This window comes from Corapipo altera, unplaced genomic scaffold, assembly GCF_003945725.1.
Source record: "Corapipo altera isolate COAL_440 unplaced genomic scaffold, ASM394572v1 45, whole genome shotgun sequence".
Classification (NCBI taxonomy): Eukaryota; Metazoa; Chordata; class Aves; order Passeriformes; family Pipridae; genus Corapipo; species Corapipo altera.
This window is the reverse complement of record NW_020884877.1, coordinates 8,190,562-8,205,550: the sequence shown is the minus strand read 5'-3', so window position 1 is coordinate 8,205,550 and position 14,989 is coordinate 8,190,562. Positions and strand designations below refer to the sequence as shown.

Below are 14,989 nucleotides of genomic sequence, written 5' to 3'. Positions count from 1 at the left end.
AGAATATTTATAAATACTGTAGCAATGGTAGTGGTTAGCAGGGCTGCAGAAAATAGAAAATCCAGGGGTTGGTCTGTATCTTCAGGGAATTTATGAATTCCTGTTCTGTATTTTTTGCATGTTGGGTTGGTGGCGGTAGTGGTGTGTATGCCCAATGTTAAAACTAAATGCATGAGCCCCTTGCTTGATGCCCCACATAAAGCCAGATACTGGGGAGGTTGCACCCAACTTTTGTTGTTGCTTCCTTATGTCTTGCTGTTTGACATAGGACATCAACATCGCAGGAGATTGGATATCACCAGCTTGCTGTTCGCTGTTAACATTCAATTCTAATAACACAATTAACAAAACTGTCCAGTCTCCTTCGAATGCAATGTCTCTGCTATATTTTGCACCTTACTAAGATTCACTTATGGTCAATAGTGTGGTAAGAGCTCACAGAGGCACTCACTTTTTTGTCACACTGGGTTACATAAACTAAATTCTGGTGTAGCCAGAGATGGGCACTTGCTCTGAGAACTCAAGCCTCCATGGACTGACGTATTTCCAGTCCTGGCACTTATGACTCATTCTTTTCAGTTGTACATTCCTGGCTTGGGGAAACATGTGCTACTGGGAGCTGAAAGTTACTACCAATTTAGAGCACCACTTAAAGTACTACGGAAATAACTGTATTCTGTATGCCAGTATGATCTTTAAACTGCATAAGGAAACCAGTACTTGATATTATGCTACAGAAAGCATGCAACTAAATTCCTTAAATAGTTAGCCCTTGGAAAAGTTACTGGTTAAACTGTCTCAGTGTGAGCCTTTTACTTTACTATGACCTTAGCAATGACTTTGTTCTTGCTATATCTAACTAATGTCTTGCATTTTTCTGTTCTCATCTCCTTTTGATGCAATCTGGAAGAAATGTCAAAAAACGAAGGTTCGATCCAAGTCAACAAGGCCCTATCTGAAGAGATGCCATTCAAAAAGCTGTTTCTTGCACTACTGGATTTTGGGTATGATATCTTCACTGTAGCTGCACAGGAACGAAATCTGTAAGGAAGAACTTGAGAAACAGTAACTAAACACAATATTGGGATATTGGAATTTGAGTTGGTAGAACACTGTCCTTTTTGGAGATAAGTTGGAAATACTTCCTCTATTCACCTTTCTCTTGTTAACATTAACTGACAAGTGTTACAAGCAAACTGTTTCAAAATCAGGTGTTTTTTTTTCCTCAAACAAAGGAGACACACAGACCAAGTGCAATAAGAGAACTGCTCCAAAGTAATGGAATAGCAGAAGATTCTTTTCCCAGCCTGCTGGCACTCTTAACTTCACTTGAGTTCGCATGACTTCCTTTTTCTTATCAAACTCCAGTGGCATGAGGAGCTAAATTTTGAAAGGGTAACCTGCATGGCTCACATACAAACAACCAAGTTAGCAAGCTGACCCCAAGCAAAATCTGCAGCCCAATAAATACAAATCACTGGGAAGCCAGTGCCTGGCTTCGATAGCTTTTCCAGCCACGCAGTGCATTCTGCTGCTGGACTTGAGGGTTCCCTGCTCCGTGAGCTCGCTGTCCACCTTGTTTTGGTCTCCTAGGTCAGGAGTCTGTTAGTTATGGAAGCTAGTGAATGATGGATGGAATTTTTCCAAGAAAGAAAAAGTGTAAATATGGAAATAAGATTTTGATGTATCATTTTCACAGATTATATATAAATATATATATATAAAAGAGAAAAGAATTTCCATATAAAAAGGTTCTATTCTTTATGTAAATCTATTTTTGATGTTGGGTTTGGTTTTGGGTTTTTTTTCCTCCCCTTTTTTTCTGTAGCATGTTGTACAGCGGATGTTCTGGGCTTGCTCAAAAAAAGGCAGTAATAGCATGCAGATGCAGGGAGTTCTGACACCAAACAGATGTGATCTAAAGTTTGTATGCTTGAAACCAAAAACAATTAAAATGTATAAATGCATATCTATGTATTGACTATAAGTCTGGATTACTTTTTTTGGCTCTTATGCAGACTTTTCCATTATAGGATAAGTAACACCCTCTCAAGATAATCACAGAAGTGCCAAGTTCTTTTTTTTTTTTTTAAGTGTAGCTAGTTTTTTTCCTGTAAAATAAAAACTTAAATAAGCCTTAAAATACTCACAAAATGTTAAAGCTTGGAATGAGTTATTCTTCTCTTGCCTTCTGCCCATCCACTCAAAGCAACTTGCAAAGGTGACTGACATTTCTAACTCACTCCCTGTATCTCTTTGATGCATCTCACTTTTCAAAGTTTAATGCAAGATTAATACTTTGACCCTTGGCTACTGATAGCCAGCTACCATCACAACATGTACAGAATGCCATGTAATTTCAGGGGGTTGTGTGTTGTTATTACTTTTAGATACACCTTGCCTAGGAGCAGTTTTTGCAGAGAAGTCCTGGGCAGCAGTACCGTGCCCCAGGAACCAGGCTAGCCTGGCTGCATCTGCCTTGAGAAAGGTATGGGCAGATGTCTAGGCCTCCCTAAAAGTATAGAGCTGTCCAGTCTGGCTCATCCTTTGCATCTTGGCTTAAAACAGGTAATTTGGTTTGTGTAAGTGAAGTGACCTGAAAATTTAATTGCTGCGTCTGATAATCACAAGTAAAAACTTTTGTAATTTTGGCTTTAATTTAAAGGTTGAATATTAGTAACAACAGAAGCCCAGTTACATTACACATTCCATCTTTGTTCAGTGAAATCCATTACCCAAGTTAGCTTTAAGAGCCAAAACATTAAGAAAATGCTGCAGATTTCCTGTGACTTAGAAAACATCATTTCAGTTATTTTTCTTATTATGATAATGTTCAATTCAACATTCTCACAAGAGAGCTACAATATATTGTTTTGCTTGACAGTTATTATTAAATATTTTTAATCAGCTTTAACATAATCACATTAACACAACTACATTATGAGTTAAAGGTGCTGCACACAGGTAGTTGACATTTCTATGAATTATAAATCTTATTCTGAAAAATTCCTGCCTGGTTTCAAGCAAAATTACATTAGTGACAATCCTTTGATGGCAAAAATACTTGCAACTATGTTATGGTTATCTAAAAGTGCTTTGCTTCATAACATCCAACTTTGTTAGGGTTCTGCTTCCAAAACAAGCATAACCCACAACAGAAACACTAGTGGTTACCAAAAATAAAAATAAGTAAAATCAACTGGATATACATAAACTACCTGTGTAATAAACCTTGAAGAAGCATTTCACAAACAACATTGTTAGTGTGTGATGTGATGTTTGAAATCAGACCACAGTGGTCCCCAACTACTATGAACATATGTTCAGTGCTGGAGTAACTTTTTTATTTACACCAGCCCTTTCATAGGACTTACAATTTCTTGACTGAATTTATGCTTCACTCATCAGCCATTGTGTGTATGTGGAAGAACACATTCGCTTTCTGCCCTGTGTGTGCACAACACAAGTGACAACGCAGCTCAGAGTAGGTACTGGATGAAGTGCTTCCCGTGGCAGTAGATAAAAAATTGGGTTTGGTAGGTGTTGATTTTCTACATCCCACCTTTGCTGTGCTTTGGGAAGTGCATATCCATTTAGTGTTACTTTGTTCATTGCAAAGTGTCATCAAAAGAAGACTGGGTTGACTCCGCCTCCATTTCATCCACTCTACGTTTGCTCCATTATTTACCTACTCAGCTGGACAAGAAACTGTGGTAACTGTATAGCTCATTCCAGTTTGCTGCATGATCTTATGATTTGATCTGATGCTCCTAAAAGAGGAGTCTGCTAGACAAATTAACAGCTGTATAGGTGCATGTTCAAAGAAAAAGATTACTTAAGGCTGGAGTTTAACCAATTTTTCTTTACTATGCAAAGATGGGTATTGCACAAACAGATGAGACAAATGTCTAAGGAAATGCCATAGAATACTTGAAGCTATGTTTTAAGCCTAATCAGTCATGTTTTATATTCATTACTGCTTCCACTGTTACTCTTCCTTTTTAAAATGATTTGTAATTATTTTTTTAAGTGCACAACTTGATGTTGTTATAAATCAAGTTTCTGTTTGAAGTTAATACTCATTCATATCTTGTTGGCTGCTAATGAATGGAAATTCAATAGTCCTTGTTCTGCATATTAGCAAGATGAGTATTAAAAATGTCATGAACATGGAACGGCGTAGTTTTTAATTTTCAATTTTTTTTTTCCTGTATCTATTCTCTCAGTTTTATTTAATTTCTGTGTTCAAGGAATCATCACCTGGTAGTGGAAATTGACTGGAGTTTTCCTTTATCAAAGATCTCTAACACTGTGGTTCTGTCTCTGAGAGGACATTGCACGCAGGCTTTCCGACGTGCATGGAACCAGAGCATCGGCACCCAGGGCTTGCCAGGCCTGCTGCAGTCCCAGCTGCTGGCGTCACTGAGTTGAGTGAGACCTAGGTGCACTTGTAAGTCGAGGGGAGCCTTTTGCAGCTCAAAAATCTGAATGACATAATGACAAGAGGCTGAAAATGAGGCCTTTAAAGTATTTTTAAAATAATTACATCATAATAACCAGATAATAAGGTCATTATTTCAGTGGATTACTGAATGAAACTCAGCTTCCCTTTTTGGATTTTTTCCAGACTAACTCTAGTGACGCCAGCCTGGGAAAACTAAAGGCATGCATGTCACAGTTACCAGATAACTACTGATATTGTTTTGCTTTCTCCAGCTCCAGACAGGGAAACAAAATGCACTTTTGTCTTAATATCTCCCAAGGTTACGTATGAAAGCATGTTTCTCATTTAGAACTATAGAGCGAGGGAACACTCTCATTAATGGATCCACTATCATCCACTTTTATTTCCTGTCTTTTGAATCTACGACTTTTCCATGAACTCAACACAAACATGCAATGTTTTGGCTATAATTAGAATAGTCATTTCTTAAAATAAGAATTAAGTCTTTTGCAGCATATCAGTAGAAAAGCAACATAGAGACAGATGCATATCGACTTTTGATTTTACCAGAAAAAATTCTTAGAATTGTTTTTGAAAACTTTCACAATTACAGCACAAAACGCTGAAGAGTGATCATGCTGGGGCATTTAAGTATCAAAAACAAAACCAATACAACAACAAGCCATCTTTTACAAACCCAAAAAATCCTTTTTTTTTCCCTAAATCCACTTACAATAGATTCCTACCCATGAGAGCTGAAAAGTTAATGTAACATGAATCATCCATCAGTAGCATCACAGAGGTTGTTTAAGTACCCTTGGAAAGCTTAAAGAAAAAAATAAGTAAATAGGAATTTTAGCAGCAGTGATGCTCAAAATGGTACTATTGAAAGCAAAAGGTCACAAAAACATTATCTTGAAGCTGCACATATTATAATTCAGTGCAGTGATTTATCGCTCAGAACTCAGCAAGCATGGCCTGTTGACTAAGTTATTTTGTGGGAGCATGTAACCCAAGAGGACACATGGTCCCTAGGTCAGTACAAGGACTCCCATCAAACCAGCAATGACATCCACTTAAATGTGTTATTACTGAACAAACTCAAACTGATAAGAGCAGCATAATTCTGAATGCTCTTATTTGTAGACAACCTGTAATTTGTTCTTGTTAAAATTTTCCTTTAAAAGATCTTGTTTTTATCATAAGTCACAAGACACCCCTCATCTTTACCACTAATACTATGACAGACCATGCTTTAGTGTGGCACTTTCTGAGCCAGTATAAGAATTTCCCCATCAAAGCTGGTAACTCAAGGCATGAAGGAACTAAATCCTTTTAACCTGCTCTTGCAAGCAAGATGCAGCTGTGCCCAACATCCATCATACAACCCCAGGGGAAACAGGTCAGTTCTCTCAGCACTGACCTAAACAGTGCCTCAGTCTCCCAGCAGCATCCCCCACAAAGGACTGGGTTTAGTCTGTAGCACTAAACCCAGGATTTGGTCCTCTTCAGGATACACACTGTTATGTGACACTGAACTGTGGAGAGGCAGAAGACAGAGCAAATTTTCTGACCCAAGTCCAGTTCTCAGACAGATTATATGTATATATCTCATACATTCACAGATTTCCTCAGCCATCAGACCAACTATTAAAGGCTTTGAATTTATTTTAGAGACTGTGAAGCAATATGTTTGCATCTGCACTACATCAGAAAGTTGAGAGTTCATTAAAACTATATTTTAATTGGTGATCAAGGCATGAGCATGACACACTCCTTACATTACACACTGATAATATGCTGTGGTTTTTAGTGTCTGTTTTGCCTCTTCTGCAGAAGGCAAGTGTCCCCACACACAAACACACCCTGCTTCTCTGCAATGTAACCTGGGCAGTGTCCAGCTGAATAATGACACAAACAAACAGTACTTTTGACAGGTTTCCTATCTCCAGCTGGGACGGCAAACAGTTTATTCTCAAGAATGAAATGTGTCTAAATAACTCAAACCTAGTGCTATTTGCACAAGCTTTAAGATAAATTTTAAAATAGTAAGTTCAAGACAGCTGTGCTAAACTTGGTTCCATATAAATTGCAGGAATCACTGGGCTAACAACTGACAGCTCCCAGCTTCCCCATTTGATTCCTTTGAAAGTATTTTGTACATATTGGAAACAAGAACCAGTATCCTTGTGCATGTTGCCCTCACATGTTAGATCCAAGATATAAATTTAACAATTTGCCTTGAAATAGAATAAGCACTGACCTTATTAATTCAGGATAGTTTTCCTTAGATTGGGTCTTTGGGTTGCTGAGGTTTTAGACATCTACTATGTATCTGCTCTTTAGAGGGGATTCTTTAACACACGTATTACTTGGGATGCTATGGATTCACAGCACAGTGAAACACTCCTAATCAGTACATAAAAGCTTTACTGTTACAAGAAAGGAGTGTTTAGTATTCCAGAAACCTGAACAGATCTACACCTACTGTCTAATCCGGGTGATGGGGCATCTGGATGCCTTGTGGAGCTGCAGCACAACCAAATATTCACAGTACTTGTAATAGCAGAGGTATTTTCTTACAGAGAAATGCCTCTTCCCCTTCCATCAGCACCAGCTGAGTTTCCTGGGACCCTGCAGCTTTTACTCAGCACAGTGTCCAAGGACACTTGCACAAAGGTAATGGGAGTTGTGCTGAATTGCACCTTGTTCTGTCAAGCTGAAGGAAGTGCTCAGATCATACTGGCACAACACCCCCCTCCTTTTCCTTAGTCAGTGTGCCAGGCTTTGTGGCAGCAGCACGGTGGACACTTAAAGCTCCACCTCTCTATAGCACTTAAGTTTGGCAGAGCCTGAATTTCAGCCTTAGTGCAGTCACAAAAATATGCTAACACTCATCTCTTCAGCTTAATGTAAACAGAGATGTTTATCTCCCTGACAAGGATCACTCCCCAAAACATGATTTATAGCAGTCTGGTTTGCTCCAAAACACACCAATAACTATATAATTAGAGAATGACTGCACAGCTCTTGCTGTAGCAGTGCTCGTGGTCACATTAAGCAGTCTCCATCAGTGCTTTCAAAGAGAGGGCTCCAGCTACTTCTAAAATACAAGAACCACAATCTAAACCTCTGTACTCCATTCATATATTTATGTTGGCATTTGACATATCCTGACCATCCATTTCCTCCACAGACCTTTTCCCTTGTCAACATGCCCTGCTCTAAGGGTGCCACAACAATGAACTTGGATGCAAAGTGCACAAACAAGCTTTGGAGTTGGTCATTTCTCCCCTATTTCCTTTCAGGCACATCTGAACTCTGTATTGCTATTGCAGGACTTGCTCCATTATGAAGTTATTCTTACAGATATTGTTAACAATTGTTATCAATAACATAGTGTACAGACAATGCATGCTTGAATAGGGTTTCTGTGCAATGAGAAAGCAGTTCCAAGAAACTGGAACTATTATAGTGCCCTCCAGCATTCACTGAAAAGCTTCAGGAAATTAAAGATTTTAAGTTCTCCTCTGTGTAATGAGGAGGTCCTGAACTCAAGACTGAAAATTGCCTCATTTGCAGAAAGGAAGATACAATTCCCTTACATAGCAGAATCCTGTCCATGTGCTGTTGCATCAGAAGGCTGGACAAGTAGGTAAAAGATTCAGGTCCCATTACATTTTTGCTTCAGTTTTCCTTCCTCTGATTTGGCTGGGCATTTTTCACTTCAAACATAAGATCTCTAGGACAGGAACTGTCTTACTCAAAGGTGACCTTTAGCAGCAAGCTAAGGGGGCTCTGGTTTTGGGCAGACTTGTTTGGCTGATAGGTTTGAGACACTACCTTTTTAATACACACAGATATTAAAAAAATAAATTATAGTCTTGTGAAATGCAGCTTTTTAGCTGTGCCTAATTAATAATAGGAGAGAAAGGACCTAGTTAAATCAAACTACAGTCTTTCTAGAAGCTCCAATTTAAAGATAAACTTGCTACATAGAATTTCCACTCTAGTATCACTTTTGTAGCATCCCTTTTGAGAATAGGTTTCAGAGGGTACATTTGTGAAATAAAAAGGGGAGTTTCAAAGGCTGAGTGGTCCGAGTTATTAAAAAATAAATAAAAATGAAGGGTTATGGATTTTTTAAATTAAAAAAACCCAACAATGCTCTATCTGCCTGTATCAACACTGTTCCCTGCTGAAAACATATGGATTTTGTCTCATCTAAGTATACTAAATGACAGAGCTTGTACCACTTCACTCTGAAAAATCATTCAAGAAGACAGATTTCCCTGCCAATAAATAATGCATGATAGATCTTGCACAGAAAAAAAAACCAAACATTTTCCTCTGACAACAGCAGTAGCATTAGTGTGGTTTAGAGATACAAGTACTTTACAAGTGCCAAGGAACTCTAGGCCAGAACTAGTAGCAGAACATACAGTAAAGCACATTGTTTGCTGGTCTATCTGAGAATGAGCAGGTAACCAACAAAAGCCAGATCGCCCAAGTCCATCCCTTTCACAAGAGACAGAATATTCTCGTTACTCTCCAGAATCTCCTGTGACCTACTTTTTGGCCCTAAATAATTTGCTGTCCTCACTACAATTTCTTCTTGCAGACTATTTTCCCCAAACGGCTTTGGATCTGAATGTGCAGGTTCCCAGCATTGGGTCCTGGCTGCCAGGGGAGTGTCTGTGCTGTGGGGCGACTGTGACAGTGGCAGGGCTGGCACACTTCCCTGGCTGGTCCCCTGGCATGGCAGGAAAGAAACACCCTTAGAGCAATAAAAGGTAGGAGACATCACACTGCAATCCTACTCACCTTCAGGAAAGAGCACACTGTGAAAGTGTTTTTCTTCCCCAGAGGATTTGGCTGTAACACCCTGGGAGAAACTGATCCCATAATAGCTGTGCTTTCTTAGATGTTAGTGGCAGTTTTACAAAAACATGTCCCACTGAACCACTCTTAACTGTGACATACCCAGAGTGACTCTCCCTTCTGCCTGGAGTGCCTGAAGGTAAGAGGGGTTTCTTCATTGTCTGTGAGTATGTGAGGAAGGAGGAGGGCTGAATCAGGAAGAACCAGTGACTGGAACACAGAGATATCAGTCCAGCACCCAAGTGGCTATGAACCCCTTATTTCAAAAAGTAATAGTTGTGTGGATATAAATATCCAGGATGCCATTAAAATTAATCAAAAGCTCTTTAACTGAATGGCTAATGTGAGATAACCTGTCCACAGGACACAAACAGTTAACTTTTAATGTACTATATTAATCAGTTTAGGGTTTTTTTATTATTTTCTTGGCATGTTTTAGTCTAGATAGAAATATGGTCACATTGTTTACAAAGGTCACTTGCATTTACAGTGTCACATCTCACCAAATTACATTTCCTAAAACATATATTAGTTTTCTAACCAACAGTGCTTAGCTTGCACTTGCAAAAATACCTGTTCCACATGCCTCTTCAAAGCTTTTGGTAAATACATCTGCCACAACGAGTGTTACCTGTTTCACAAATTCATTTAAATAAGTGTAAATGATGAAGCCACTTCAAACTTCTGACAAATGTCACCCAAGTTTATTCTTGGGGAAACACTCCAAATATGATCCTAGTGACAGAATTGCTCACATACAACAGTCAGTAGACAGGGAGAGAGAGAAACACATTGTTAAGGTAGGATAGATCTCTTCTAATAAGGAGCTGCAGTTCCTCAAACCTAGTGGAAGCAGAAATCTGTAGGTGTAAGAGAATGCACACTGGACCCATTTACACTAAGGACAAAGTACACGAGTGATGTGAAAGGCTGTAACAAATGAAGTCCCTGCACAATGCTGAAATAGGATGAGAAGATCTAGCAATAAGTGGTAAACCTCTAAGTCCTAAGATTTGGGGATCTGCCACACAGTAGGGAAACCAGAAAAGGAATATGACCCATTTGATGGCAAGCAGGGAAGAAAACAAAACGCACTACATGGCTTGCATGCCACACAAATACTCACCTAACATCAGCTTTATCAAGAAGATATTAAGAACTATAAATCCTATAAAAACTAGATGGGCTTTGGCATGGTTTTCTTATATAAAATACTAACTGCATCACCAGCTCATAGTGAAGATCTGCACGCACATTACTCTGAATACACAAGTAATCATCAGTAGCAAGTGGGAAAATCCAATGGTATTCCAGACAAATACCACTTTTCCAGACTCAAGTTGCATTCTAAGTGTCACAAAAATCTATGCATTCAAATGGTCTAGAAATTAACCAAAAGATTAGCCTTGCATTGTAGGAAGGTTTAAAGGTAGGACTTAACAGTAAGGGAAACATTGCCTTTTAAAGCTACAGGCAAGGAGAATAGCAGATGTAGCATGCATCAGGAAAGAAATACCTGAATATTGCAACTTATAACTGGCTAAGGTTTAGTCAAAGAAGGTGACAAGTCAGAGGCACTATCAAGCTCTGCGGGGTGAGATACTGAAACCCTTTGAAAATAATGGTGTTACATGTTCTCACAGAGCCAAAGCAACATATGGCAACCAAGATGGTCTCCTGCTACCCCATGAAGACAGGCTGAGGTAACTTGGCTTATTGGGCCTGGTAAAAAGGTGGCAAAGGGATGATCTAGAGAGTGCCTACAGCTTCCCTTCAAATAACTGTAAAGATAAGAGTGAAACTCTTCTTGATAAGAGTCATACGGGGGGAATAGCCACAAATTAGGAAACTCAAAGCTAAACAGAAGAGGAAAAAAATTACACCAGGAGTCCAGCCACAGCTGATTTGATCCAGTGTTAGTAATAGACCTGCTGCAAGCAGAAGTTTGAACTACAGACTTTCAGAGGACTGTTTTCCCCAACACTTCTCAAACACCATGAAATCCAACAGAGCTCAGAAGTATACCCTATCCCCCCCCCCCCCCCCCACAAAACCCAAAACCCCCCAAACACACCCCCCCCCCCCCCCCCCCCCCCCGAGAAAAACAGCAGAAGCAGAGCACCAAAGCTTGCCTAAGTCATCACAGACTCAACTCCACTTCTCAGGCACAGGCCAGAGACATGCCAGAGCATGCACAGGGCTCCAGCTCCTGGCACAGAAATACACTGGACTGCCTGTCCCAGGTCTTGTCTGCCAGCTCCATGGAGATGTTTCGGGTCATCAGCAATACAGACTCCTCACTATCCTATATGATTTACTAGTTAAAAAAATATATATTTTTGATACAGATATTTTTCAAACAAGTTCAGCATTCAGAGGCTTTCATTGTCATTTACTGAGTCCACTGAGAGTCCTGACTCAAAGCCCTTTAAATATAATTTTAAGAATTAATAAAAAATACCCACAAAGACACTTTGGATGAAGTATTTAATTTCATTTCCAAGAAGCTTTTAGGTATTATTTGTCAGGGAGCCAGCTTTGAAGACAGTTTAATCTCCTGCTTAAAAAAGGGTTGGAAAAGGTATAAATGGGAGTAGGATTCCAGACTTCACCTTTGTGGATTTTGAAGGGGGGGGTAGAAATCAAGTCTCTGCCTTGTACCATGAATTTAAAAGACCTTTGGGTTTCCCCCTCTCTGAGAGTCACAAGTTTTGCTTTGCTGTCACTTAGCCAGGTTTCACAGAAAGCTGGAATAATTTGGATTCTAATTCAGAAAAACTCAAACTACCAGTTAAGAATATGTCTTTAAAGTTTTTTATTTTTTTAAGTGTGTCTTTCATCATGCAGAACATTTTACAAAGCTTAATACTAAGTCCAGGTGTGGCTGCTTATGGAAGCAACAGGCAAGGTGTACATACCATCACACATTGGTGTCTCTTAGTGTCAGTGCTGAATTTAATTTTTGTTTAAATTTGTAAATACTTACTTAGGTCAAGCAACCCATAAACCATTGCCTATTACTTGCTAACGTTAAAGCACATTGGAAGATTTGCCAGGAGCAAATGCAGGAAGGAAGCAACTGTGCACATGGCTGTTTATGCCTTTTTTCTATTCAAAATGCAAATACCAGTGAAATGGCCTCCTACTTTTCTCAATTCTCATCCCCTGTTCCTATAACATGATTGTTTTAACTTTTGCTTATATTTTTATATTTTTCTGGTAGGAATAGCATTCTTTCTGTAGTGTTACATGATCTGAAACCCCTGTCTCATCCCTGAGTTAAAGAATCAACTTTTCTTGATAAAAATATCCTCTACAAATTACTCTGACCTACAGCCAATCTGAATTAAATTTATAAGATATGGAGACCCACTGAAGATGTGAACACTGGCTGCCAGGGGAATATATCATGCACTGCAATGGAAGAACGATTATTGATAGCTTAAAAAGGGCACAGAAAGTTGTACTGAGGGAGAGTATCTGGAAGTGAATGAGATGGCCAATCCTTCTGTGCTTCTTCTCCACTAGGAAGCTGAGGTGATCAATCTAATTATCAAAAACCTCTTTCCCAGAAATAGAACGTGAGTGCTCTGGTTCAGAGGGAACAGAGTGTAGTAGGCTCAGGAAGTATTTGTGGAGCTGAGTATTTTATCTGTAGCAGTATTTCCCTTGAGCAACAACTCTCATTTCTGTGAGAACCCCTGGTTCAGCACCCTTGGGTCTACCAGGATTCTGAGTGCAGTGAAACCAATGTTGTTCTTGATCCAAAACCAGATAAAAGTGCATCCCAGAAGGGGACTCGATTAAATAAACTCACTTCTTAACAATGAATCCCCAAATGTTGCACATTGAAAGAAATGTATAAACTCAGAAGAAACATTTTACCTTTTCCTTTCCAGTTGCAGCATTTTGCTCTTCCCTAAACAGCATAGGGCAGAGTACTTGGAGCAATGCCCCATAGACCCAGAAACATCAGCAAAAGCCACTCCTGCAGCATCTTAGTCCTGCTCTGGTCTGGCTTCCTGTACCCAGGCCATCCACAAACACAAGCTGCCTCAGAGCCTTTTTCTACCCATGAGCTGCCTTTTGGTTACATCACAACCCCTGTGTCTTACAGGCACACTTCCCTTCTCTCCCTTGCCCAGTTCAGTCCTTCAACACAGAGGAGTAGTTCACTGGTTACTCACTTTCCTAAAAGGCTCTAAATTGCACACGGGCCCAGAACCAGCTCCTACAGAGCAGATTTAAAAAAAAAAAAGCTGATTCTTAAAGATCATTTCAGCCATAGAACCTGGGAGAAGCAAGTCTACTGGAATAGCCTGTATTTGATAGCACAGAGAAGAAATGTTGGAGATCCTACATATGAGAGGCTTCCCCCACCATGTTGTAAGGGCCCCTTGCAAGGCATTGCACTCTTCAGTGAAGAGTGTTTCAGCAGTTGGTGATCACTATTCCCCCATTTCCAACTCCATACTTCTTGATAAGTAAATGGAACATTTGCAGATTTGCCAAAGTCCTACAATAAAGCTATTTACAGGGGTTCTATATGGATGTTCTCTCACAGGAATTTCCTTTCACTTTTGTTAAACAGTAGCATTACCTACACAAAATACACCTTCGCAGGCATTGCTTATTGAGGAGATAAAGCATCAGGAGAAAAGCAGTGTTTATTGCCATAGGCACATCACAAGATCAAGGGTTAGAAAAGGAAGATGCTTCACCATTTGTATGGACTGGATGCACAGAAAGAATTCAAATTATAAGGGTATTGACGAACAACAGAGAAACCAGTGTTTCAACAACTTTGCAGCTGATATAAACCAACGTGGCCCCACTGACTTTAACAAAGATAAGACTAGTGCCACTGAAGCACAGTTGCTTCCTGGAGAAGGGATTATGGTTCCAGGTGCAAAAACAGGAGGGAGTTGCCAGTGAAAGTCTTGGAAAAACAAGTGGGTTGCTGCCTAGCTGGTATGACTGGTGCAGCTGCACCGGCTTCAGACAGCAGAGTGCTACATGGTTTGGCCTATGAACTTCCCTACCATCTTAGCCCATTTCACCAACACATACAGAGGTTTGATAGCAGCTACAAAGAGGTGACAAGGGAGAGAGGCTCCAGTAGAGCACCTCACAGAGAGAAAACACAGCAATAATAGACCACATAATTTTTCTTGGAAGGGAAAATGTAGCCAAGGCTCTCCATTGGAAAGTGAGCAGCCCTCCAAGGTAGCTCTTCTTCAGGTAAAGCTGTGTAAATTGCGCTGCAGTGAGTGCATCTCAGCCCCACTACAGCAATTAATGCCTTTACTGGCTTTCTTCTGTGACTCTGCTCTTGTCTGGGTCTCTGCTTCAACTCCCAGGAGAGCTGGACATGCTGCTGAATGTGCTGACCTCTAGCCAGCAAACAGCTCTAGTTGTGTCACACAGACTTCTGCTCTGGGGTGGAGGGACCTCCAGCAGCCAAGTGCAGAAAGCAAGATACCTGAGGACTGAGCCAGGTCTAGACAACTTGAGCTCCGAGGTGGGGACTTGCTTTCTACTTTTCCCCTTCTGCCCCCGCGATGCAGCACCAGTAGGAGAGGGGGCAAGAGCAGGGCTGCAGCTTTGCCAAGTCTGTTACTCTCCCCCGTGCACAGCTTCCCCTCGGCCAGAGCCAGCACAGCT

At 40.2% G+C, this 14,989-nt stretch overlaps 1 protein-coding gene across 7 annotated transcripts in view; it reads left to right on the top strand.

The window, feature by feature from the left end:
* The window catches only part of ADAM23 (ADAM metallopeptidase domain 23), a 72,124-nt gene extending 67,949 nt beyond the window's left edge, over positions 1-4,175 (top strand). For 5 of the 7 annotated variants that reach the window (XM_027637491.1, XM_027637492.1, XM_027637490.1 and 2 more), the window contains one exon: positions 911-4,175. In XM_027637491.1, coding sequence (XP_027493292.1) covers positions 911-959 — 49 coding nt within the window. In that variant the 3' untranslated portion in view covers positions 960-4,175. The remainder of the gene's footprint in view (positions 1-910) is intronic. The other 2 variants (XM_027637494.1, XM_027637493.1) reach the window with 1 other exon arrangement.
* Positions 4,176-14,989: the final 10,814 nt, after the last annotated feature.